The sequence below is a fragment of the Homalodisca vitripennis genome, chromosome 1 (assembly GCF_021130785.1).
Source record: "Homalodisca vitripennis isolate AUS2020 chromosome 1, UT_GWSS_2.1, whole genome shotgun sequence".
Lineage (NCBI taxonomy): Eukaryota > Metazoa > Arthropoda > Insecta > Hemiptera > Cicadellidae > Homalodisca > Homalodisca vitripennis.
In genome coordinates this window covers 66,111,778-66,137,495 of record NC_060207.1, presented here as the reverse complement: position 1 = coordinate 66,137,495, position 25,718 = coordinate 66,111,778, and the positions used below count along the sequence as shown (strand labels likewise).

Below are 25,718 nucleotides of genomic sequence, written 5' to 3'. Positions count from 1 at the left end.
AGCATCAATCAAAATGACAGTGGGGGATTTTTTCCCAATCAAAGCGGCAGTATTCTGACCAAAACCGTTATTTGAACAAAGCTTGTTTTTTAAAAAAAACTTGTAAATGGAGAGATTGTAAAAAAGAACTCATTTAGTTTATTCCAAATCAAACTGGCTATGTATACTGTGCTCCTTGTAAGCTCTATGGGGGGACGACTGCCTTAGCTACATGCGGCTTTAATGATTGGAAAAATTCACACAAAATTCAAGAACATGATAATAGTCTAGAGCACAGAGAATGTGTGAACAAATATTTGACCCGGATGAATGCACCTCAGAGAATTGATGCAAAACTACTTGAGCAGCATCAAGTAGAAGTGAAGTATTGGAGAGATGTATTGTCAAGAGTTGTTGAAGTAGTTAAGTATTTAACTTCTCGAGGGCTTCCGTTTTATGGTGAAAATGAAATTTTGGGGTCAACCAGTAATGGTAATTTCCTTGGCTGTATCGAGCTTTTTGTGCAAGTTTGATCCTTTCATGGCTGACCATGTTGCTCGTTTCGGAAATAAAGGTAAAGGAGTGCCCTCATACTTATCTTCCACGATCTTTAACGAGTTTATTACTCTGTTAGCTGACAATGTTAAATCCAAAATCGCGTCAGATATCAAGAATTCTAAGTATTTTTTCGATTATTGTCGACTCTACTCCAGATGTTTCCAATGTGGATCAATTGACTTTTGTCATTCGTTTTTGTAGCACCTGACGGGTCACCTAATGAGCGGTTCATAACGTTCATCCCAAATTGTGGCCATAAAGGGGAAGATATGGAGAAGGCTGTGATAAATACTCTTGAAAGTTTGAACTTAAATATCAGTGACTGTAGAGGTCAGAGTTACGACAATGCAAGTAACATGTCTGGGTGTTACGAGGGGCTTCAAAATCGAATCAAAGAGCAAAATCCTCTTGCTCACTACGTTCCTTGCGCAGCTCATTCGTTACAGCTAGTAGGTTCGACCGCTGCAGAAAGTAGTAGTAGTTCTGTTGAATATTTTGCCCTGGCACAGCAAATGTACAACTTTTTCCATTCATCTACACACAGATGGGAAATTCTCTTGTCGCAATATGACAAAGAATGTTTGACAGTCAAGACCCTTTCGAAAACTCACTGGAGTGCAAGAGCAGATGCCAGTAAAGCCATGCACAAGTCATATAAACAAATAATCGCAGCGTTACAAGACATCACTTCAAACGAAGAAAATAAAAAAAAGACGTACGACTTGAAGCCAAAACAACTGATAGAGAAGCTCCAGTCTTTGGAAATGACCATGATGATTTGTTTTTGGAAAAAAGTACTCATGAAGTTTCATGACATCAGTGTACGACTTCAATCTGAAGATGGAGACTTAGATCAGACAGCACTTTCGTACGAGCTCCTAGAGTCTTTTCTAAGTTCATTAAGAAATGAGGAACAATTTTCTAACTTTGAAAGTGAGGCAAAAGCTTATGTGCAATTCTCAAGAGTACAAACAAGACAATACAAGGAAAAAGAAAACCAAAAATCCCTTTTGGAGAAAGCAAAGAGGGGCACACTGAGTTTGATGGGCGGAAATCATTCCTGATAAATTGTTACTACAAAGCAATTGATACACTCCTAGGGCAACTAACAAGGAGAAAATCAATTTATGTCACACTACGAGACTCCTTCAACTTTTTATGGAATTTGAATAAAATTGAGAGTTCAATCTTGAAGGAAAAAGGCAACAAAGCTAATGAATGAATATTCAACAGACCTAGATGATTCATTTCCAGATGAGTGTTTGTATCTTCAAAAATTTTTAAAAGATGATAATACATTCTATGAAGAGGAAAAATGTACTGTCAGACAGAATGGAGGAAAAGAAGAAAGTCAAACCGACCGGGACTAAAGCCTACAGGCTATTTGAAACATGTAAAAAACCCTAAAACTTGAATCTCTTTTTCCGAACGTGGAAGTGGCATTGCGGATCTTCTTGAGCATGGCGGTGTCTAATTGCAGCGGAGAAAGATCCTTTTCTGCTCTTACTCGAGTCAAGAATTATTTGAGGTCGACTCTACGGCAAGAAAAACTCCAGGCACTCGCTCTCTTATTTATAGAAAGTGACTATGTACAGCTCGTTCCGTTTGATGACTTGATCGATGCGTTTGCCTCATCAAAAGCACGGAAGAAAGACTTTGTTTAATCAGGGAATATATCGTCATGAGAAAATAAAAAGTTCTTTTGTTAACAGTAGGCCTAATAATTTTATAGTTCTAGCTCATTGTTTGTTATTGTGATTAAATGTTCAAGTCACCAAGTTGTATACCAAAGTCTAATGTCATTTCTATGTAACATAATGTACTTGAATAAACCAGAGAAAGTTGATGACCAATTTGACCATGTTCATTGATTTATTATAATCCTTTTCAGTGATTTACAGTTAAAACGCTAATTAAACAGCTATACGTAGCTACTAAGCTTTCTTATTAAAATGGACAACAATAAAATTCTCCATTATTATGGCAGCATTTATACTGAAGTAAGAGATAAAATTCACATAATTTTAACAGCCTTAAAATTACAGTATGCATTTTAATTATTTTTGAAAAAAATAAGCCTACAGATTTTTTGAAAGTAACATTACAAAGTGCTGAACTTTGAATTTTGTGACTATTTAATGATAGTAATCTACAAAAAATGTATAAGAATTAAAAACTCATGTAAGGTTTGGCTGTAGCTAGGACACATTTTTGTATGTCCTACAAAACCAGTGGTAAATAAGAACCCTTGATTCTCTTTAAAGAATGTTACCTACAAGTGTCTACAACAATAGACCATATTCCATTTTAAAGATACAAATAAATGCTCAGCAGTAAGCATCCTTTCCCTTTGCAAGTTTTGCACTTTCTATAATTTTGCTGTTTTTGTTCGTTTGTTTGTGTGTTTTTAGGAAATGACAGCAAACAGCATAGTTCTTTTAACCGTTGAATTTGAACATATTACATAGCAGTTTATACATACATGTATCATTAGACCTTTGAACAATAATTAACGTTTATAGTTAGTTGCTGAATGTTGTTCTTTTCCTAAAGTTTAATACTCTAAATGGTCTCTCTCTGTAATTGGTCTTTAAATTTAAGTAAGTTGAAATTTTATTACAAAAATATAATATGGCCGCTATACAGCAGAACACTTTTTATTATTGAAAATTGACAGAGGGAAGCCGGCCGGAAACCGTTGGGGGGGGGGGGGGGCGCGAAGTACAAGATAGCCTACAGGCGCCAAAAACCTTAATCGGGCCCTGATTATAGAATTTAAAAGACTGTTTGAACAAATTTTTGTATAAAATTGACTACCTTTTAAGAAAATACCTGAAATTTTTCTAACCATTTCATCACTATATAAACAAATACATTTTACAGTACTTTTAGATATTTGATAAATTTTTGAATGTTATATTTACAAAGTTATTGGACCTACATTAACCAATAGAACCTCAAATTGTAGAAAATTTATTCCTCTTTAAAAAAGACTGAAAATTGCTTTGCCTAAATGTATGGTTTCGACACTGTAAAGCAAAAAACAAAATTCCATAGTTTAATTGTATAAGGTGCAGGAGGCATCCTGTACAGAGGTTGAAAACTTAATCTTTCAATCTCTATTCTAACCAAAGCATATACTACTAAAAATTCACAATTACCCAACCTTTTGGAAGGTGGAATACTTTCTTTTGACAAAATGACTGGGCTATTATTTTAATATAGCCAAATAATGACTTCCTGGATTGTATATTTGTCACTTTTTTGTTAGTGTTAGGTATAAAATTTAAATTTAGACTCGTATTAGTATTTTGTTTTTACTTTAACAAAAAAATGATTTTATAAAATTCCTTAAAAAAGCTTAGACTGTGAAAATAGATAGATATATAAGTAAAATAGTAGGCTACATATTTGGTATTTTTTAAAGTGATCCCGTAGTCCAAGAATGGCTATTTGACCTGTGGCATTAGAACTTGTTTTCTATTAATATTTTCCAAAATTTGTATTAATTTTATTTTTACAGATTCTATTAGATCAATCACATTTTAATGTGATATGTCCACAAATGGGGTTTTTTTACTGTACAATAAATCTTACATACAAACCTGCTAGAAGACTGTATAGCAGAAATACAAGGTGCGGCTATTTGAACACGAGAAAATCGGCAACTTGCCAAACAGCGAACTGATGAGCGGGTAATTACGGCACTGATATCTTAAAGTCCACGGATATAAAAATAACATTGCTCAGTCCAGTAGTTTGGTCACAACTTTCTTTAAAGTGCATCGAGTGAAAATCGTTTGGCAGGAAAATTATCAGTGCAAAGATTGAGCAGCGTGTTGTAATTAAATGTCTGGTTAAACTTCAAAAATTCAGTGTTTTTCAATATGTTGAATAAAGTGTGTAGTGATTATACTATGTCATGGACATGTGTTTTTGAATGGCACAATTGATTTTGTTAAGACCAAGAAGAGGTGGAAGATAACGAGCATCTTGGTCTCACTTGCACTTCAAGTACCGACAAAAACATCTAATGAATTAAACAAATTGTGAGAAAAGATCGTCGTTTACCCATCCAAGCTTCTTCTGATCAAGTCAACATCTAAAAGGAAACCTGTGAGACACCAAGATAACAAAAGCAATTCGGGGATTCTGCACAAAGACAATGCACCAGCCCATAGTACCTTATCTGTTTAGCAGTTTTTAGCTGATAAGATCCCCTTGTTGCATCATCCAGCCTATTCTCCTGATTTAGCACCATGTGACTTGGCTGTTCCCTAAGATCAAAAGCCGATTGAAGGGAACTCATTTTCAAATCTTAAATGAGGTAATATAGAATGCGGCACAAATTGTAAAGGCGATCTCAAAAGATGATTTTCAGCACTGCTTCAACCAGTGGAAAATACGAATGCAGCGGTGTATTGAGAGGGTTAAATAGGAGGTAACATAAAACTTTAACAATTTCACTTTTTACACAAAGTTTTAATTTTAAATAGCAGTGCTTCGTACTGTGCAGCATTATCCCAATACTGAATTGTGATATGTAGATAGTCAGCTTTGAGTTATAACTTTGAATCTTTAAGTATATGTCCTCACTTTGATGATTTAATGAAAAATAAAGTTAATAAAGTTACTAACCAGAGTTTACTCAACACAAAACATTTAATACTATTGTGTAATGTAATCTTAGCCATTTTGTACTGTCAGGCCACTAAGTATCACCCATTCAAATTGTATTTAAGTGGTAGTATTTAACTTTTGGCTCTTTAAATAACTGGGATTAAAATACAATTCTCAAACACTTACAAGGTGTAATTAATTCAAGTTTAAATATTTTTTGATTAGTTATTCATTATTTTCTTGTAAACATACCAAGTAGTATGTAATTTAAGTTATAGTTTTATCTAATTTAAAAGTATTTTTATTTGTAAAATTAGTCTCAAGTAAGTTTCTAATATTAACAGAATATAAATCGCTTCCATGTTTTGAGGTTTAGCTCCACCTAATGCACTAGTATCTTAATAAAATGATCTGATGCAGCTACAGTGGCCTGACATGACACTCAGATAAAATAACAAATATGAACGATGTTTGAATTGGAACAGCTGCGAATAAAGTATAATAACATTTCTTATAAAACTCTATATTTTTTCATAGTTTTGAATGTAGTTTTTTACTCTAGACAATGTTTTGATTAACTTATTCATTTAAGAGGTACAGCCTAATAAAGTTTTTAAAATATCAAGTTTTGCCACATTTCAGTACCACTGTGTAAGTAATTTTTAATTAAATAAAACGCGAATGATGTTACTTTTAATCTTCTAACTGTTTTGAAAATGACTGCTATTAATAGCAAAAATGATTCTCATTCAAATTTATATTTTCACAAATTTCTTCTATTCTCGTACATTTATTCCTTTCTTTTCTTAATTATCAATACCTGTAGATTTCCAGTAGTAGCTTTAAGTCGATGACAAAAAATTTTGAAAAAATTATTTGGTATGGCTTATGAATTAGGCCTATGTTCCACTATTTCTACTAATGCCAATTGCTATGTTTTACTTTTAGCAATAAAAGTTGTCATTAATTAAACAACATTTTTAGAAACCAATGATTCATTTAAATGTGAAATAGCATGTTGCTAGTTAGTTTGTTTATGATTTTGTTGGCATCCATAATAAAACCTTTTGATTAATATGATTTTTATCAATGTATTGTTAGTTCACTAAGACTGTTTTCAGGAACATAGAGTCTTCAAAATAAACTATATCTCACTGGATTATAATACTATCGACTACTAAGTCGAAGATAGTGCCATACCAAAGTATGCATTTCAAAATCTGATCTTAAATTAGATAGATTACAGGGTAACGTCACTTGTGAAAATTACACAGAGGACACAACAGTTTAGAAAAATATGTAAGTAAACAATTTAAAAAATTAGAGAATTAAATGGTTTTATTTATTAATATCAAAAACCTTGCAGAAAACCTTCAGTGAAAATATAAAATTATTCTCAGTTACTTTTTTATCTAATAAGAAAATGCTCACATAAAGGTAAGGTAGACAGAAAAGACAAATTAGAGTTAAGGTTTATTAAACGATTTAGTTATGAGTGAACACTTATATAACATGACATGGTGAACTGCCACCGACGGTCCTCTATTGTATTGTCTGCAACATTGGTCTACGATAACGCAACAGTCACAATACGTATAATACACTCCAACACGGCAACAGACACTAGCGATAGATACACTATCAAATTGTGTATATAAAAACAGATCGTCATAAGTGTCGATGTTGAAAACTGTATGTGACGAGTTACCTGTGACTAAGATATTTAACACCCTTTTAACATACTAGTACATGACATGATGTAAGGTAATAAATCTATGTACAAAAATTACAATACTATTATTTAAATGGTAAATTGCAATGCATCTGCTATGTAACGTTAGTCACCTAGTGAACTTTACAATATCGTCAAATAAAATTTTATTTCTATACAAGTAAGTGGTTAGGGCCACGTGGTTGTTACCTTTGTTACACGGTTGAAGTTTTGTATCAGGGCACCCATTAATTTCAGGAATTCTGGAATACACACAGCAAAAAAGGAAAACAAATATTTGCACTCAAAACTTGATTAGGCCTTTTTGATTCTTCAATGTTCATAAAATTGCACTATAAATATGTTTAACAAACTGATGAATATCTACCATAATAGATAATTTAAAAATGAATGCATTATTTTTCTGAGAAGCTTGGATTTGAAACAGGTTTAGAAATTTTTACTTACTATGCAATAATTGTAAAATAACTTAACTAGATTGTTTAAACAAACTCAAAAAAACAACAATAATTTTCTTTTTTTCACTACTTTTTACACAGTTTGGTTATAAATGTCAAATTACTAATATAAAATTATTTTCAGTTTGGTTATAAATGTCAAATTACTAATATAAAATTATTTTAAAAATTCTAACGATAAGTTTTTTTGGGTTGCCTCATAACCTCAAATTAACAAAGGTTGACCAAGGAAGAAATGTAACATTATACTTGACATTTATTCAACAGCAAGTCGTTCATAAAATTATTGATTAAATTTAGCAATGAAAGAAGAGCATTGCATAAATACTGTGTATATTTTTCAGGGGGTTACTGACATGAAATGTTAATAAATATTTTAACAGATTTTTGTGTGGAATGTATTCAAACAAGGCAAATTAATTTTAAAACATACATATTAAAACATAACAATCATCTGATTTTCTACTAACACACTATTCTTCATGAAAAGAAACAAAATTTGAAAAATATAATGAATGAATTTTCAATAAAATGTATTAACTTACAGTAGCAAGTAGTTTTCTATAATTTAGTGATGAAAAAGGTTTAGATATTCTCCTTAAGTAAAAGCACTTAACTTAACCACAAAATAACAAGCCTAGACAATGTTTATGGTAAATATTTGTCTTTATGGTGTTCTCCAACTTAATATTGAAATTTAAGTTCAGAAAGTTGTATAATAAATCCTCAGAAAATGGAAGAGATGGTGAGATAGTTAGCTGAACTCAAATTATTATAGTAGGATTTCAACACATTTTTATTCATTAAAAATGACAAGGTGAATTTTCAGTGGATCACACACATATATTAGAAATATCTTAACATCAAAATAGATCATAACTATTCAGTTGATTGCACAACTGCTGATGTGTTCCAAGTTTTTTAATTTAAACGCGCCATTCATACGTATGTCAAGTGGAATTGACTACCACTTAAATTATGACAAAATCCATATTATGATTTTGAGTGACCAACTAATAAAAGTGCATTGTTTACAGATATACTGCGGTGTAAAAGTTTAAATTTCGCACAAAACATTAAGTGTAAGAAACTCTACGGAGATTGAGTACCTTGTTTTCACTCATTGGAGTTTAACAATCCTGCAGAGTTTCTATATATATATATATATATATATATATATATATATATATATATATATATATATACACACATACAACTGAGAACTAAACACAGATTTACAATTACATTTAAAAGATAAAACAATACTTATAAACAGTAGATGTTTGAGGACAAATACCCAAGAAGATGATCATAGTATTTTTGAGTTGCAATGTGTTATTGATTACTTTGAAAAAGGACAAACAATAACTCCAGAATAATGTAGTAATGTAGCTAGTTGAGTAAAGAAATTGTGGATAACAGTTTACATTCAATGTTTACACCGAGGTCATCATCCGAACAAATGATTTGTTTAGAATCATCTACAATCAAAGTTTTTGGAGGACTGAACAAATTCAAGATACATTTATAAATGTATATAGAATCAGGAGACATCCTGAGAAAAGCAAAATAATTTGGATGATTATAAAAATACACTTTTCATACTTTTTCTAAGGATATCATAAAACACTTAAACCTTTCATAGAAATAGCAATATTGAGATTTGATCCAGACTCATTATTTTATGGTGCTGACTACATGTCATATAATTAATGTAACTAAATATAACTGCCTACTGGTTTTACAGTTACATCATTAACATGTTTACATACACATTTGAAATACAATATTGACAAACAAGATGTAATTTTATGCGGAGAGATCCAAAAAATATATATTTGCTTAAACTCAACAACAAGTAAATACGAGTATTATACTTTGGTGGGGGAAAATATATACACAAGTGGTTTTAAGCAATGGGCTATGTATCAAAAGCGACTATTTATTTGTCAGTAATGTTCAGGAGCAAATGTCCTATATTTATTACAACTATAATTAAACATGATACGGTTTTATAATTATTTTTAATAAAATTGGCTGTTTATTGTAGGTAATAAAGGCTAAATGAGACTTATTTAATAAAATATTTGTATGTTAATGTAGAAAAGAAGATGGTAATAGAAGTCATCATTCTTTCTCTAATCACTACAATGTTAAGCTAAAATAGCAATTAAATAAAACATATCTCAATAAAATATTTGACTTAACAGTCATGTTCTTAGATCATGTTTGAAATGATGGTTCACCACGCTTACGTAGAGGCAGCTACTGTGCTAATTAGCAAGCAGGCATGCTTTAAAACAATTGACATCTGTGCTATAATAGTTATGCAAACTTATTTATTTGTATATGAACTTAATGTACAAATTTTATTAGAGGTTGAAAATACTCTTTCACTCTAAAACCATTGCTTTAAATGAGAAACAATTTTGAAATTACCATATATTATTCAAAGGATAGCAATATTTTATTCTAACTTTAATGATACCTCAAGACAGTTTATTTTATCAGATGTTACAGAAAGCACACAATTATTTTAACAGCATCATTCTTGAAGGGATCAAATAATTTATTGCTATGAAAAAAGAATTGTTCAAAAACTCATTAATAGATATAAGAAATTAAATTATTATTTTTAAATTAATGAAGAGTTTGCAGATATATTCATATACACCTACAGCTCATATGGATCATAAACTATATCCAAACACAGACAACAACCAACAGCTAACATAACAAGAACACATAGACGCACTATGCAGGCAGGCGAGATACATCGGTAAGGTAGGATGTGGTATAAAATACAACGGAGTCAAGGCTAGCCTAGGTGTGGAGATTGTACAGAGTATATATTGTACAGATACGTGCTATGTACAGTGAGTGAGTAGTAAGCTTTATGGCTTACATCGACATGGCCGCGTCGCATGTTCGTTCGGGTCTATAGTGGTTCATGCCTCCCAACACATTCATGTTCATGTTTTGCACAAAAATAAGTGTACATCATACCATTAATATAATTCAAGGGGCAGTTGGAGGAGGAAAATGGAAACCAAATTTAATTTTGGTTAAATCACAGGTTTTACTTATTCTTAACTATCAAATTAAACATGTAATACTGTAAAATTTAACGCAAAGCAATTAAAAATCAACCCTTATTTTTCAGGAATTCTTTTTCTTTCATACATATTGGGCATGTAAAGCTAGTATATTTATTAAGAAGTCTGATTGAAATTAATTTTAAATATATTAAACAGACAACAAAAGGAATGAAAAGTAGTATAAAGATAGGAGCTTCCCAATAGCAAAGCTAATGAACCCATACTACCATACTAGTACCAATATAGGACACTCTGGTTTCGCCTATTAACTGCAGATGTGAGTTAAGGGGACTAAACCCTAGCTTTGTTACTCTGTTTGTAGCTTTGTTACACCAAAATGGTCTTTACACTAACACATAAGTTACAAACTAAAAATGGACAAAAAGCCAAATAAAAACACAAACCAAACAAGTGCAAGAAAAAAGGCATAAAGGAGAAACAAATCAAAATTAAAATAAGATGCTTTATTAGCACAATAAAAGACTGACAACTTAAAAAAAGGAAGTCATCGCAATATGGCGGTAGGTTAACTACTAATACATGCTCGTACACAAATATACATACAAAACTCTAATAGTGTTACTGTGAGGAGTCCTCAGAAATATAAAAATATCTACAACATTGCAAATAGTGTACAAGACCAATAAATTATGTTTTATATTTATTATGGAACCAATAAATAACATTAAGAATGAATTATGTAACTAGTACAAACACAAATAAAATACTTTAAGAATAAAAATTAAATTAAATTTCACACAGACATTTTCAAATTAAATTTAATATCTTCTACTAAACAGTTGTTTAAAAGCAGAAAGTTAACTTACTGACAATAATTAAAGACTTTATAAAACTTGACTAGCTGGATGCATTAAGTCTTATCCACAAAAATCTACTGACCTGACTTATTGATTAAAAATATCAACCCTGGTTACTCTTACAACTAAAAAGAAACATTTTGTTACAATATAGAAAATTTACTGGTCTTTATATAGATGAGGCCACATAAGGCGTTACAGCAATTTTATCAAGCAATTAAATAGGAATAAGTGCAGAGGACATTCCCTTATCTTAATAAGTTTTAGCATCAGCTGATACAAAACAGTCAAAAAGTTTGAAAATGAGATCAATTTTGTGTAAATATTCTGCCCATGTATTGTATTTCCCATCTAAAATAATTGAAATTTAATGACATTTCACTCATCTAATTTAAATGAAATATTTAGCAAACCAATTTTCAAGGATAAATAAAAACTGTACTTTTTGATTACTGGATTTTCAATTCATTACAATTGCATGGGGACAAAGTAGTGTATTACTACAAACTTGGACAGGAAATATATTTAACCAAATTCCTTTGACAACTAGAAGATCATCTCTCCAAAATCATACTAAACACTTACCCATAGCTATTTGTTAGATAAAATTTTATAGAATTGTTATATAAACTTCACATCACAAAAAATATAAATGGTATTACATAGGACTAACATATACAGCACTAATTAAATGAGTGAGAAGATTTTGAGTACGTTTCAGTACTTAAAACAGTGTTTAATACAGTAATGTGATTTTTACAGGCTTTAAATTGAATAATATTTTATATTTATACTACTAAGTAGTATCAAGCAATCTTGTTGGTATGAAAAATAATATATTGGAAGTAAGATGAGGAAAGGACAATTCCTTTTAGATAAATAAAACAATTAATGTATCTTAGTGACATCACAATTAAACAACCTGATAGAATGACAATAAACAAGAGAACGTTCTCCAAAGTAGGAAAAATAATACATTTTTTTATTTCAACATTTAAATTAGGTTGCATTATTCAAAGTTCTAAAAATTTATAATTTTGCATTATATTTAGATATTTTAATCTCTAACATACATGGATAATAAAGCAAGACTTGCAAATGATAATAGAAAAATGAACAAAACTAATGTTTACATAACTAGAAATAGGCCTAATAAATAATGAAACAGATAAATAGTTTGAAACATTATTAATATATAAATTACATTATGTTTTTTTCTAAATAATGACTAAGAAAACTTTCAACAAATAAGTAGATAATTATAAAATAAGAAGTGCACTTTACAAAACCACAATAATGAACATTTCCGGCCACAATATCCCTATGAATTATCTGAACATCTGGGACCTTCTTTTAAAACATTCTACTTTGAAGACGATTTTTGCTTCAAAATTCCTACTCGCAAGTAGGTAGAAGTCTGATGACATGTGATTAAGTGTGCTGGGGATGGATATCAAGCTAGAGTTGCTTGTAAGCTAGGCGAGGAAAAGTCCAGATCTGCGAAATACTGGGTGGAGGGACACAGCCATGGATGTGACGTCTCGACTGTTGCTGGAGCTTAGCCCATGTGGCTGGGGGAACTGCTCTGAGTCATGCCTGGAACAAACACACCATGCAGACCTCTCCGTCTCTCACACATATACCCCTAAACCGTAACCTTAAGAGTTTGCCATAATATATAAATATAGCACATAAAAGATTACCCTTTTTCTCCTTTTTATGAAAAGAACAATGCATTTTATTGTTTTTGTATGAAATGTACATGGTTTTGACTAAAGTATACCTCTTAATAATTCTTTCTTATATGTTGTTTACCAAAAGATCTAAGAATAACCAAAATATATAAACACTCAATAGAAAAAAAGAATGTACAATATATAAATATAAAAATGAAATTACTATAATTAACCATATTGTATTTAAATGAAGATGAACCACTTTTCAGGAGGCAAAAATTGGTTTGTTGTCATTTTTGTCAAAATGAACTATATTGAAACTGTTATTGTTTTGTTAGACAATCAATATGGACACCATTAGATTTTATATAATAGTATGTACACACACACCCGTAAGCGCACGTACACACAAATTAATCCACAGAGTTTCCGTGTCATTGTGGTCACTTCCATAACGCTCATCACTCACTCAACTCAGGTGTCACAAGAAGGCAGGTGCCAAACTGTTTAGAGAAGACAAACTGTTTAACTTCTCCCAACTATTAGCCTTTTAAATATGACCAACAGCTGGAGGTCGAGCAGTGTCTCAAAGAAACACAATTTAAACTGACCTTTAGTTTTTCACTGTTCTTACGACTCTAAAAACTCACATAAATTATTTGTACCTGATGATGAATTTTGGCTAATTAAACAGTAAATGATCATAGGAAATAGAATGACACTGTACTGAATGTGCTGAACTCAGCATTATGATTGTTTATAGTTTGTGTATTTTCAAACTGAAATAAGTTTTATGATGACACAACAATCAACCAAACAACTAACACTTCAAATCACCATAATACGTGGGGTCTATTCAGATCAGGCCTATAACAGACAAGTCAGTTCTCAAATATTATGAAAAAAACTTACACTAGACAAAATTTAAAAAATTAAACTTTATATATATATATACACAGGGTGTTCACACAAGGGTGTCACCAACTTTAGCGGGTCAGTTTTTATCACTTCCAACAAAAAATGTTATATAAATAGGTAAAAAAAACTGTAGCTGTGGGCCACCATTTTGTATTCTTTATTAAAAATTCTATATCTAAAACTAGTTAAGCAAAAGAAACTAAATTTCTCACATAGGTTTGGATAGACAAGAGGAAATAAAATAAATAATTGTGTTATTTTGTTTATTATTAACAAAATGGCGTCTGTTAAAAATTTGTGATGCAAAATAACAAAAAAACTAAACTATTTGAACAATTTTATGAAAATTTCAATGGTATTCCTTTCAACAAAATCTGTCAATGCATAAGTGAGCATGATTACTTTAAAGGTATGCTTGCACAAGCCAGGAGTAGCAAACATTTAATCTTTTGATTGGCATAAATTAATATTGTACAAGATACCAAATATTTTGAAATTTGTATAACATTTACAACACTACTTTTTCCTAAGCAATCCGTCAATGCATAAGCAAGCACGACCACTTTAAAAATACGGTTGTAGAAGTTGGTAGTTCCAAACATGTCACAGTTGAGAGGTCACAGTTAAGAGGTATCAGTTGTTTGTTGCTACTGGCTTGTGCAAGCGTACCTTCAAAGTGGTTGTGCTCACTTATGCATTGACGGATTGTGTTGGAAAAAATAATGTTGGAATTTGAAATGATAAGTATTATCAGCCATAGAAATTTCTGAGACCCTTTTGTAAACAGTGTGTGTGAGTGTGTGTGTGTGTGTGTGTGTGTGTGTGTGTGTGTACAGGGCGTAACAAAAAAAGGTTGGACTGGCTATGCATTTTGAAATTTTTTGTTTTTCTAAGCTAAAAATGAAGAATACCTTTTTTCCAATTTACACTTTATTTAGCCGCTAGCTGCCATTTTGTATCTTTATTAACAAATTTTTATCTCTCAAACTAGTAAAGCTAAAGAAACCAAATTTGGCACATAGGTTTTAATAGGTAAGAGAAAAATTAAAAAAATCATTGCATTATTTCCTTTAATATGAACAAAATGGCGTCTGTTGAAAACTTTTAAAGTCAAATAACAAAAAAAAAAACTAGTTTAGTTATAAAAAAATATACTAGAAACCAACTATTTGGAAAATGTGATTGCAATTCCAATGGTAATTATTTCAACGAAATCCGTCAATGCCTAAGTGAGCTCGACCACTTTAACACATTCGCTACCGAAATGTAAAAACTTTTTCGTTAATATGGACCGGCTGGCACACATATGTGCCGGCTAGTTGATTCTTATAGACCGATGGCACATATTTGTGCCGCTCGGTACAGTTCCAGTGGACCGACGGCACGTATTTGTGCCAGTGTAGTATTATTAAATAAAAGGCTGTGGTAACGATCGGTCTATTCTTTCGACTTCATTCTTTCATATCGGTCTACAGGGATGTCTGGCACATATTTGTGCCGCTTGGTCTCTCGGTATGTTCACAATTTCTTCCTTGGTGCAGTTCAAGGTCTCAGGTCAAAAAAGCCATGACCCAGTCAAATTGAACAAGAGGCTACGGTGTCATGTTTGTAGAGTAAGACAGAAAAAGCGGAAAAAACAACTTTCTTCACATGTTCCAGCTGCACAGATGAAAAGGACAATAAATTCGGACTCTGCATGCCAGAGTGTTTCAATGAATTTCACAAGTGAAAAACTAAAACAAAATGTGTGTTACCTAAGACATTTTTATTTCCTAACTGTTTTATGTCAAAGATAAAAATGTAGCTCATTACATAAATGGAGTTTATAAATAAGAGACATTTGTGTGAGTTTTTTTTAATAACATATTCTGCTATTTCCAAAGTGTTTATCCAAAGATCTTGTTTTAGTTTGTACAATACACATAACTACCATGTCAACACTAGTTTTTATTATTTTCCCAATGTGTCCTAACACAGTTATGGCAATTTTTACTTGACTTTCAACTAGAAAAAGGTTATATTTGAGGTTTAGCCTAAGCCTAATTTTTTGCTACAGACCGACCGGCACATATATGTGCCACTAGCCAAAATGTATACAACGTAAAAAAAGGGATGTGGAATCAAGTTATACGTTTGCCTAAGGCTATAAAATGATATATAAATTGATTTGAACAAATTTGTACTCTTGGGCTACGGTAATGACCACACTACTTTGAGCTGGTCTGTGAGAAGTGCCCAACTCACACAATGGTGGTCTATCTTGATGGACCTACCGGCACATATATGTGCCGGTTGGTAGCGAACGTGTTAAAGATAGTCTTGTAAAAGCCAGGAGCAACAAACAGCTGATAAGTCTCAACTATGAAATTTTTGGCGCTCCCGGCTTGTGCAAGCGTATCATTAAAGTGGTCGCTCGCTTATGCGTTCATGGATTACAATGAAAAATTATTGTTAAAATTGTTATAAATATTATGATATAATATTTTTATATTTTTTTGTACAAAACAAAATAAACAGATTTCCATAAAAAGAGAACAACACCAGATGTCATTGCAACAAAATGAAGATTCCATTCTATATGACAAACGGTGGTACATTTTAAACATTATCCTGACAAAATTTACCTCCACAGCTACATTTTATGCTTTACCTATGTCAAAATAAAGGTTAGCATTTATATTGGTTTAGTTCATTAAAACACATCCATGTTTGTTAGTGTTTAAATATTGCTAGATGAATACATGGCAGAAAACAAGACACTGCCAACACAAAATGTAACTAAGTGAAAACCAACAATGACCCTCATGGCCAAAGACTATTCAAAGCTACTTGTTTCACTGAGGTTACTAATTAGGACAAGTGAACAGAATTCATTAATATTGCACTTAGATCCTATCAATAATAGTACTAAGTCTGGTTTACAGATCAAACTAAAACCATTTATTCCAGCGAGAGACTGTTATGCTCATGAACATTATTAGTCCATGGCACATAGGTGTCCTTGAAATACGAATGTCATACAAACAGATTGTAAGAGCAAACAAATTTTCCTGAAAACATAAGTATTACTTCAACTGAAAAACTTAAAAAAACAAAAATTAAAGCAGTGCATATTTGTGTCTGTAATTGTTTTATATACAGCATGTAACATGCGATTTGGGAATACATGATGCTATTTTTTGTTTAATTACATTATATTAATTAAGGACAATGTCTGAAATTTTTTATAGGTGAAATAAAAATACTTAAAAATACTATAAATTCCAAAATGCAAAAAAACATGCTAGTATATTTTTATATTCTTCACTGTTGTCACACTAATGAACATAAGACTGAAATAGTTTAAACAATTACTCTCCATCAATATTAAAATCTAAATTAATCCATTCTAGATTATAAATAACATTAAATGTTATTACGATTTCATATCAAAATTGTGTTAAGAATTATGCCTTGGTTAACTCATTCATTTGGATCGTGCAAATTAAAGACTAGTAAGATTTTCAAGGAGAATCATAAGATATGAATAAAAGTGGTTAAATAAAAAAAATTTGAAAGAGGAGTTTAAAAAAATCATGCAAAGCTGTGAACAGTGCATAAGTTGCTGGCTGTTAAATAATGTTACCTTCCATATCATCTCCATAATTTTCACCTGCGATATATGTCAGTGTTACCTTCAAAATGAACTGAACAGTAAAAGTTTAGTTTATAGGTCTTACATTATAAGTGGACTATATATTTGTTATTAAATAAACCATCACATTTTTGGGTTTTGTCCCTCTATAGAATGTCTTGATAAATGTTTAGAAGATATGAAATCATTGCGTTCAGTGAAGCAGTTATTAAATGAGGAGGAAGGTAAAATTAAGACTTCTGCATTACAAATATATCACTTAAATAATGGGCAGTAAGATAAATAAATAAAGTAGAAGTCTATGTACACTAAGTAGTGTACAGTTGCAGTTTAACATCACTTATGATTGAAGATGACTCTCCAAATTAAGGGATAAATCTCAAGACTAATTGGATAAGCAATGTTTCAATACAGTATAAACAAAAAACTTCCTACATAAAACACAGTGCATTTAACACATATCAATGTTGTTGTAAAATTAATGTTGTATATTATAACATCAATTATATAACGATTAGCAATTAATAATATATATATATATATATATATATATATATATATATATATATATATATAGTATTAATGCCTTGAGACCTATGTTAAACTTTGGACATTTTTTAATATTATTATGACTATATTATGTGGTAATAACAAAAAGAAAAGATATTTACAATAACATTGTCTGTACAATGTTATTGTTAGTAAATATAACATATTAAGTGTTTAATTTTTTAATTTTTTTGTGCTCAGTTATTATTAAGTTACAACCTGATGAGTTAAACTTCCAATTATTTATTTATTATTTCATTAAACTATGTTATACAGATATGATTGGAATGTTGAATACTTTGCTGAAACACATTGCCATGACTTTGAACAATGAAAGTCTTTCTATGATACAAGTGACTTTACCTGAAGTTGAAGTGAAGTTTTTACCTGGGTGTTAGAAACAGAGCGTTGTTGTTATATAGTTTTTTAACCCTAGAACTGGCAATCGCCGCATAAGCGGCTCATTTGGTCTCCCAGAATTGGCATTGCCGCATATGCGGTCCATTTGCACTCTTTTGTTTTCATGACTCGTGAACGTGTTACCAATCACGTTTTATCTGACACCAATGTAAAGAAGAAGAATCAATCTACATATTGATACCGGTTTTGTCGGTCTTTGCTTTTATGTTGCATTCTCTTTGTACATTGCAAAATGTTATTCCGCCCCGCACTAGTCTATCGGTTGACAGCTGACGACAACTGTAGCGCTTGTTACACAATGTTTGTTTCATCGTATTTGATCAGTCGTTGTCGAATACTTTGTATAGGTTATGTTTGTTTTGTTTTATATTTCATTATTAAACTATTTAGTTAGATTCTGAATCACGACGATCAGATGAGTGGAAGACCTTCAATTGTGACTGACGAACTTGTGAAAAAATCGAGATTGCGGTTCGTGACGATCACAGATTGACGTTAGATGAACTTTGTGCGATGTTTCCGCAAATCTCCAGATCCCTGATATAGGATACTCTTGGATATCGCAAATTGTCTGCGAGATGGGTCCCAAAACAGCTGACAGAACAGCACAGGTTGAATCGAGTGCAGAGCTACAAAGAGTTTTTGGAACGCTACAAACTTGAAGGCGAAGATTTTCTCTACTTTATTGTTACTGAAGACGAAACTTTGGTTACCCACTAGACTATGTAACTAAGAGGCAGTCTAAACAGTTTTCACCTCATTATAAATTTCAACCGAAGCTTTTCCCTTCATAACAAGGTAGCGAATGACGGCGCGAATTTCGCACTTAGCGGGAGATACGATTGACATTTTTCGCAGAGATGGTACTGCGTCAAGAATTTTCAACACACTAACCTCGAATTGGTCTTGTTTTTAAGGGGAGGAGTCAAGCTATGCGGCAGTGTTGCCAACATGTCGAAAAAGTATTCCCTACAGTTGTGAGTACCAGTACACTTACTTTCTGGACGTGCCTCGTAGAATAAAATACGGGTACGGATTGTTTTATAACCTACTATAAATATAATTTTATGCATTTAAAGTGCAACAAACTATATGTTTCTGAATAAGCATAACATTTGGAGCAAAATGTATATCTCAGATTTCTTACTTGATACACAGGAACTTTGCTAGGCAACGGAATATTTTGGTAAAAAAGTTTTTTAAAAGTAAAACAAAATTTTTGTGGTTTTTTTCTAATTTATCTAATTTCTTTAGGCATAATTAGATTCTCTGGTCGTTTCTGAAAAAAATCATGTATAATATGTTATATTTGGAGTAAGTTAATTGGTATAAATACTTGTCTAAAAACACATTACATATCAATCTAAAATACTGTGGCATTTCAGTAACAACCATTGCCAGCTCTAGGGTTAATTGAGTTTTTGAAGTTGCTACTGATTTTTTTCTATTTTAATTGTGGTCCAGTCGGTATGGCAGGAATTACTTGTAATAATGATATGAACTTTTTATTACAGTATTAGCCATAATAAACAGTACTGAAACAGAATCTGCTGTAGTTGCCTTCTCGATCAACTGATTCAATTGTCGATTGTTGCCAAGGCTTCGTGTTCATTAATTCTTTCTTATTTTAGGTTAGTTTTTGCTAACATGGTGCTAACAACGGTAGAGAAAGTTTTTATCGTAGAGCATTATTTTCGCTCATACAGAATTGAAAGTGTGAGTGGGCCAAGCTTATCATACACTGCATTACGCTTTAAAGAACATTTCCATAAAAACCCACCTAGTAATTCTGTGATTCTTAGTGTTGTTGACAAATTTCGAAGAATAGGTAGTGTTTTGACACAGCAAAAGGGTTTTTTTAGGTCACCCAACTACTGTCTGTACCAATGAAAACCACAGAAGAGTGTTGCAGCAAGTGTTACAGGCACAGAAAAGAATCCTAATGCGAGATTCTCTTAAACTGAATATTAGCAATACATCAATGCGAAGAATGTTCAAACACATTGGTGATTTTCCCTATAGGATACAGAATGGACAACCTTTGAACTGTAGAAACAAACTAGCTAGAGTTCAGTATTGTACTTCAATGTTATCAATATCCTATGAAGAACCTGAGTTTATGAGTGATGTATGGTTTACAGATGAATGTCATGTGCATCTTAATGGTTTCATAAACAAGCAGACAACACGTTTCCTTGGACTTGAACGTCCTGACATTATTGTAGAGAGGCCACAGCAAAGTAAGCGTGTAACCATGTGGTGCGCTGTGTCTTTGAGGGATATAGTGAGACCATACCTTTTTGAAGGCAACAATGGAGAGACTCTTACTGTAAATCAGTATCGATATAGGGCCATTCTTGATCGTTTTATGAGGGACCTCGGGAGATTTTGTCTTGCACGAAACTTGCCGTTACATTCACAGTGGTCCCAGCAAGATAGCGCAACCAGTCACACTGCCGTTAACAACATTGCTTTCCTCCAAGAAACCTTTGGCAACCGTCTCATCTCCCTCAGAACAAACTTTCCTTACCCAGCCCACTCCACTAGACGCCTACGTCTGGAGAATGTCGAAAGAAAACATTTTTCTCGTGGACCCATCATCTAGCATCGTTCAACTAAAAGAAAAAATAACCATGTGTATTAGGAGAATGGAACAAACCCTATTCATAAAAATTATGCAAAACCTACAAGAACGGTACGATTGTTGCCTCAAACTGAAACCTGGGTCATATTGAATATGTTAATACCTGAGTTTAACCGATTTTGCTTCCTTTGAATTGTATTTATTGGTACAATCTATATGTAATGTTACTGTGTTTACCATAATAAGATATTACCATTTCAGTACTGTTTATTTTGGCTAATACTGAATTTTTAGATTTGTCCAGAAGTGTTGCTGTGAGTTAGGCATTTACTGGTTTGTAACTTCTCTGAGAATGATTGCGATTGGGATGTGGACTCAATATATTAACCACAATCTAACATGAAGAATCAAAAGATTCTGGTAGCAGTTTGGTACATAAAGATTTCGCTGAAGTAGGTCATGGTAGACGAGAAACACGCTACATTTATGCTAACTGTGGAGTGGCCCTGTGCATGACAAATAAACCCAACAGTACCGGGTGACAGTACCATTGAAAACTCAACACTTAAAGGGTTAAAAACAAAATAAAGAGTTTAAAGGGTAGAAAAAAATATTTATAATAATAAATATCTATTGCACAAGAGCAAAATAATTTTATTAACTTCAGCATCAAATACACATAAATAGGTTTTAAATGAATGAGTTGTTTAAATATTTTTTTAATGAGATTAGATACATTAATCATATCATTATGATTACAATAACATTTTTAAACTAGTAAATTACCACTAGAATTAAGACTGTTTAGTGTAATAAATCCTCCTATATTCGAGAAGATTCACAACTGTAACCATTGATTATTGATAATATTCATTATTTCCAGCAAAGCATTAAGACATCGTTATGTCCAGCATTATTAATTCTGGTCTCAGGATATGACACAATAAGCCAGTCTATGTTCACATCCTAGGAACTCTCTTTTAAGAAGCCACCTATTCCCAAACAAAGGCAGTAAGATCAGTAAAGATTGTAATGTGTGAAATTAAAATTCAGGATTGAAGCTTAAGTTCATTTGGTAACAAAAGAGGGTAACTTCAGCACAACCTTGTACAGAAGTTAGATTAATTGTAAGTTGGTGGCAACTGGACTGAACACGCACTACCTGGAGTGTAGGTAGTCTGCTGCTGGAGATTGAGTGCCGAGCTCTCGCTGGCAGGTCCCAAGACGATTGGAGCATTGGAGGTGTTACTCGAGGGCTTGGGCTGGGACGTGATGGTCGGGTCACCACTGGCGCCTCCGTGCTCATCATCGCTATCCTGTGCATGACAAAGTGTTAGCAATGCAAGCAGATTATTCCTAGATACGATTCTTAACAAAGTTTAACCACCGATTGGCTTGATTTTAACCACCATGGTATTTGATTTTCATCCAAATGTTTCACTGTGTTAATATATTTTGAGATAATGCTAGAAAGTAGACAACTGAAATAATAGTAACTAAGCGGCCACTCAAAACATGTTTTCAAATTACTGGTCAAAAATTTTGGATTCTCTAGTTTCAAACTAATTTTTACAACTGTAATACTGAATTTAACCAGAGAGCTAAGGTGACGGCTTTTTGTCTCCAGGTGTATTTGCAGGCAATACCTCTTAGCTACCAAGGCCTAGCAAATTTTATCACTAGCGGTATATGCAATAAATTCGGTGACAGTTCATCGCTACCTCCTATTTTAAATTCTTTTGTTTATTACTCTAATGTGTTGACATAACATCATGTTAACTAATAATTTTCCTTTCCATGATGTTTGTAAAATATATGTATCTAATTAGGAAAAATAAAAGAGAATAAAATAAATTGACATCAAGGTCATTTGCTTTGACTTTTATTTGAGTATCCCATCTATAAAGAAGCGTGATAGGAACTTTAATGGTGTGATATTGAGTTTTTTAACCATTATTCAATCTATTTAAAAACCTGACATAGATATAGACTTGTTGTTGGTGATATCAACAACACCACAGACATTGAATTTTGATAGTTATTTGGTATCAACTTGGAATAATATGAGTTAGCCAACACGAAGTAATTTACATAACCAATGAGAGGGAGCACATTTTGAATACCGATTGGGAGAAAATTGGGACAACAAACGTGGGTCTGGAACGTGGCAGAGTTTCAAACAAACGAGGGGACCGTAGCAAAAGGACACAGCTAGCTTTGGGCAGATCTTGAGCAAGATGGCGACCAACGCGATCCGCAGCAAAATGGCGCACAACAACGTGGGGCCTCAACAACATTGAATACCGATCCGCAGCATTGTATGACCAATCGTCATGACGATTTGCTTTGAATTGTCCGACCAATCGTCATGAGTGCGGGGAAGTCGTTGAGACGAATAACTGATCAGAGAACGTGATCTTCACCAGCCGTCGTCCAACCAATGCTGCTCTTACAATGTAAACAGAAGTGTGGGGGGAAATTTGGCTGGCCGGGACACTAGCGACAATTTCAGTTCTTTTAATACCACTAGTAAATTACAACAGATTTTCCAACTATAACTCAAATTTAGCAAGGCCTTCAGAAGGATTTCATCATCAGTTAACTTCACAAAATTAAATTAATATAGGAAAATGTGTTGTAATTTGCTAGTAGTATTAAATAAAAATATTTCCAATGCTCCAAGAGTCTTCAATATTAGTTCTGTCAAAATGTGGATGTGCCATGATATCAAACCATAATCTTACTTTCTTTGTGCAGTTGTTTACAAATTAATCTGATAAGATCAGTCAGTCGACTTTAATGTCATGTTTAAACGCGTTGTACATGTAATCTGTAAACAATTTGGCAACATCATTACCTACAAGTTGCTTATCTTCATTCGCAGTTTCACGGATCACGTTGAGTAAAATACAATGTTTGGAATTAACCAACTCTTAATTCAATGAGCTGTTAAATTATTTCTTAATTTAATAAGTACTTAAAGAAAGAAAATTTGTTTTTGACATTTTTCCAGTTCTATAGGGAGATTTCCAATTTATTTCTCATTTTTCGCAGTACGTTAAATTCCCGGCTTATTCTCAGTCGGGTGGCCACCCTATAACACTTATACAAAGCTAAAATCTAACTGTATCTCATTACACACAGCCATGCTTTCTCCTACACATTATTTTGTTATGCCAAATCCAAAATTACACAATAGTTACTATCATTCTTAAAATGTATGGAATGTTATCAGCACTTTTGTAATTTCTACGGTTTTTATATTTATGGGATTGTAAGATCAAATTAGCTTGAATTAATGGAACCAATATAGATCAATTGGTCCATCTGTAAAGATGATTCTTGTCAAAAGATTTGTTAATTGGTTTGTAATCCTCAGGGGGGTTTATTTCTGCTGGTTTATACCATCCATGTATATATTTTACATCAATAGGTTTTAGTAAATGCCAGTTAACCTACATTGGGCATAGCAAAGACATCACCTCTGAGCAATTTATGAATGCTCAAGAGCTGCATATCACTGGTTACAAATATTGAGCAATTTTGATAAGGGTTACCTTGAGGGATATCATTTACATTGGAGGATTATTGTTGGGGTTGGTTGTGCTCTCAAAAAAACGTTTAAAAAGGTTTTTAAAATCCTAAACATGAGGGATAACCCTTCCCAGTCAGATTTCTCTTGTGTCCAAGGTGGAACAACTATATTAATCACGACGATTATCATCCCTCTCATGGTGGCTATAACATAGGATTTGACGAAGGTACTAACCCCTAACTATATCCATCCTATATGGTATTTTAATATTAATTTTAATAAAAAATAATATAAATATTTATTTGTGGAATCGCCTGATGATGAAACCTTTGGTTTTGAAAGGCCTCATCCAAAAAATAAACTATATTGGAAAAGTATTCTTTTAATAACATTTACTGTTATTTTAAATTTGTTTCCAATTGCTCCAAGAGTCTTCAATATATCCAACCTGATTATCTTCTCATAAAAATAAAAAGGTCAGGAGCTTGGTTAATTTCATAGGAGACCATACAAAAGAACAGTACATTACCAGAAAGACTCTTGCTAAAAATTATGTAAATCAGTCACCACATTTAGTAGTGCGTTTGGAAGTGCAAGTTAAACCTACAGAAATATAAAAATGGTCAATATTATTACTTTGATGACAGTAAATGATAGTTAAATTTAAACATTTATCAGATAAAAATATTAGCAAACCTCGTTTCTGGATTGAAGATACTAAGTCTTCACCAGCATATCTACCATCACCATACTGTATATAGTCCCTCTACAGTCCGGCCCTGCGCGTCTGTTCCCACATTAATCTGGCCAGTAGTCAAAGGCAGGGTGTCACCATAGCTGTCAATTTGTGATCCCAGCTCATACAGACATTTTCCCGTTTCTGAATAGTGTACATATAATAGAGGAAGTTTGTGAAATATTTTGTCGTTCATAACTTATGGTGGGTAGTATTTGTAATGTTTTTGATAAATTTTGTATTATACAGTTAATTATAGTGAGTGGCACAGTGAGGTTGTACTGTACTGTGACTTTATATATGGTTTAAAATATTATCTCATATTGGAATCAGCATTTTATTATGTTTTTATTACTATTCTGGTATGAATCAGCAGTTGAGCCTTATGAATAGAGTTTCTAAA

At 32.3% G+C, this 25,718-nt stretch overlaps 1 protein-coding gene across 4 annotated transcripts in view; it reads right to left on the bottom strand.

The window, feature by feature from the left end:
* Nucleotides 1-10,893: 10,893 nt before the first annotated feature.
* The window catches only part of LOC124363608 (dnaJ homolog subfamily C member 5), a 110,317-nt gene continuing 95,492 nt past the window's right edge, over nt 10,894-25,718 (bottom strand). For 2 of the 4 annotated variants that reach the window (XM_046818887.1, XM_046818868.1), the window contains 3 exons: nt 22,207-22,360; nt 17,483-17,509; nt 10,894-12,859 (listed from right to left, as the gene is read on the bottom strand). In XM_046818887.1, the coding sequence (XP_046674843.1) occupies nt 12,822-12,859; nt 17,483-17,509; nt 22,207-22,360 (219 nt within the window). In that variant the 3' untranslated portion in view covers nt 10,894-12,821. Of the gene's footprint in view, nt 12,860-17,482; nt 17,510-22,203; nt 22,361-25,718 lie in introns of all 4 variants that reach the window. The other 2 variants (XM_046818874.1, XM_046818881.1) reach the window with 2 other exon arrangements.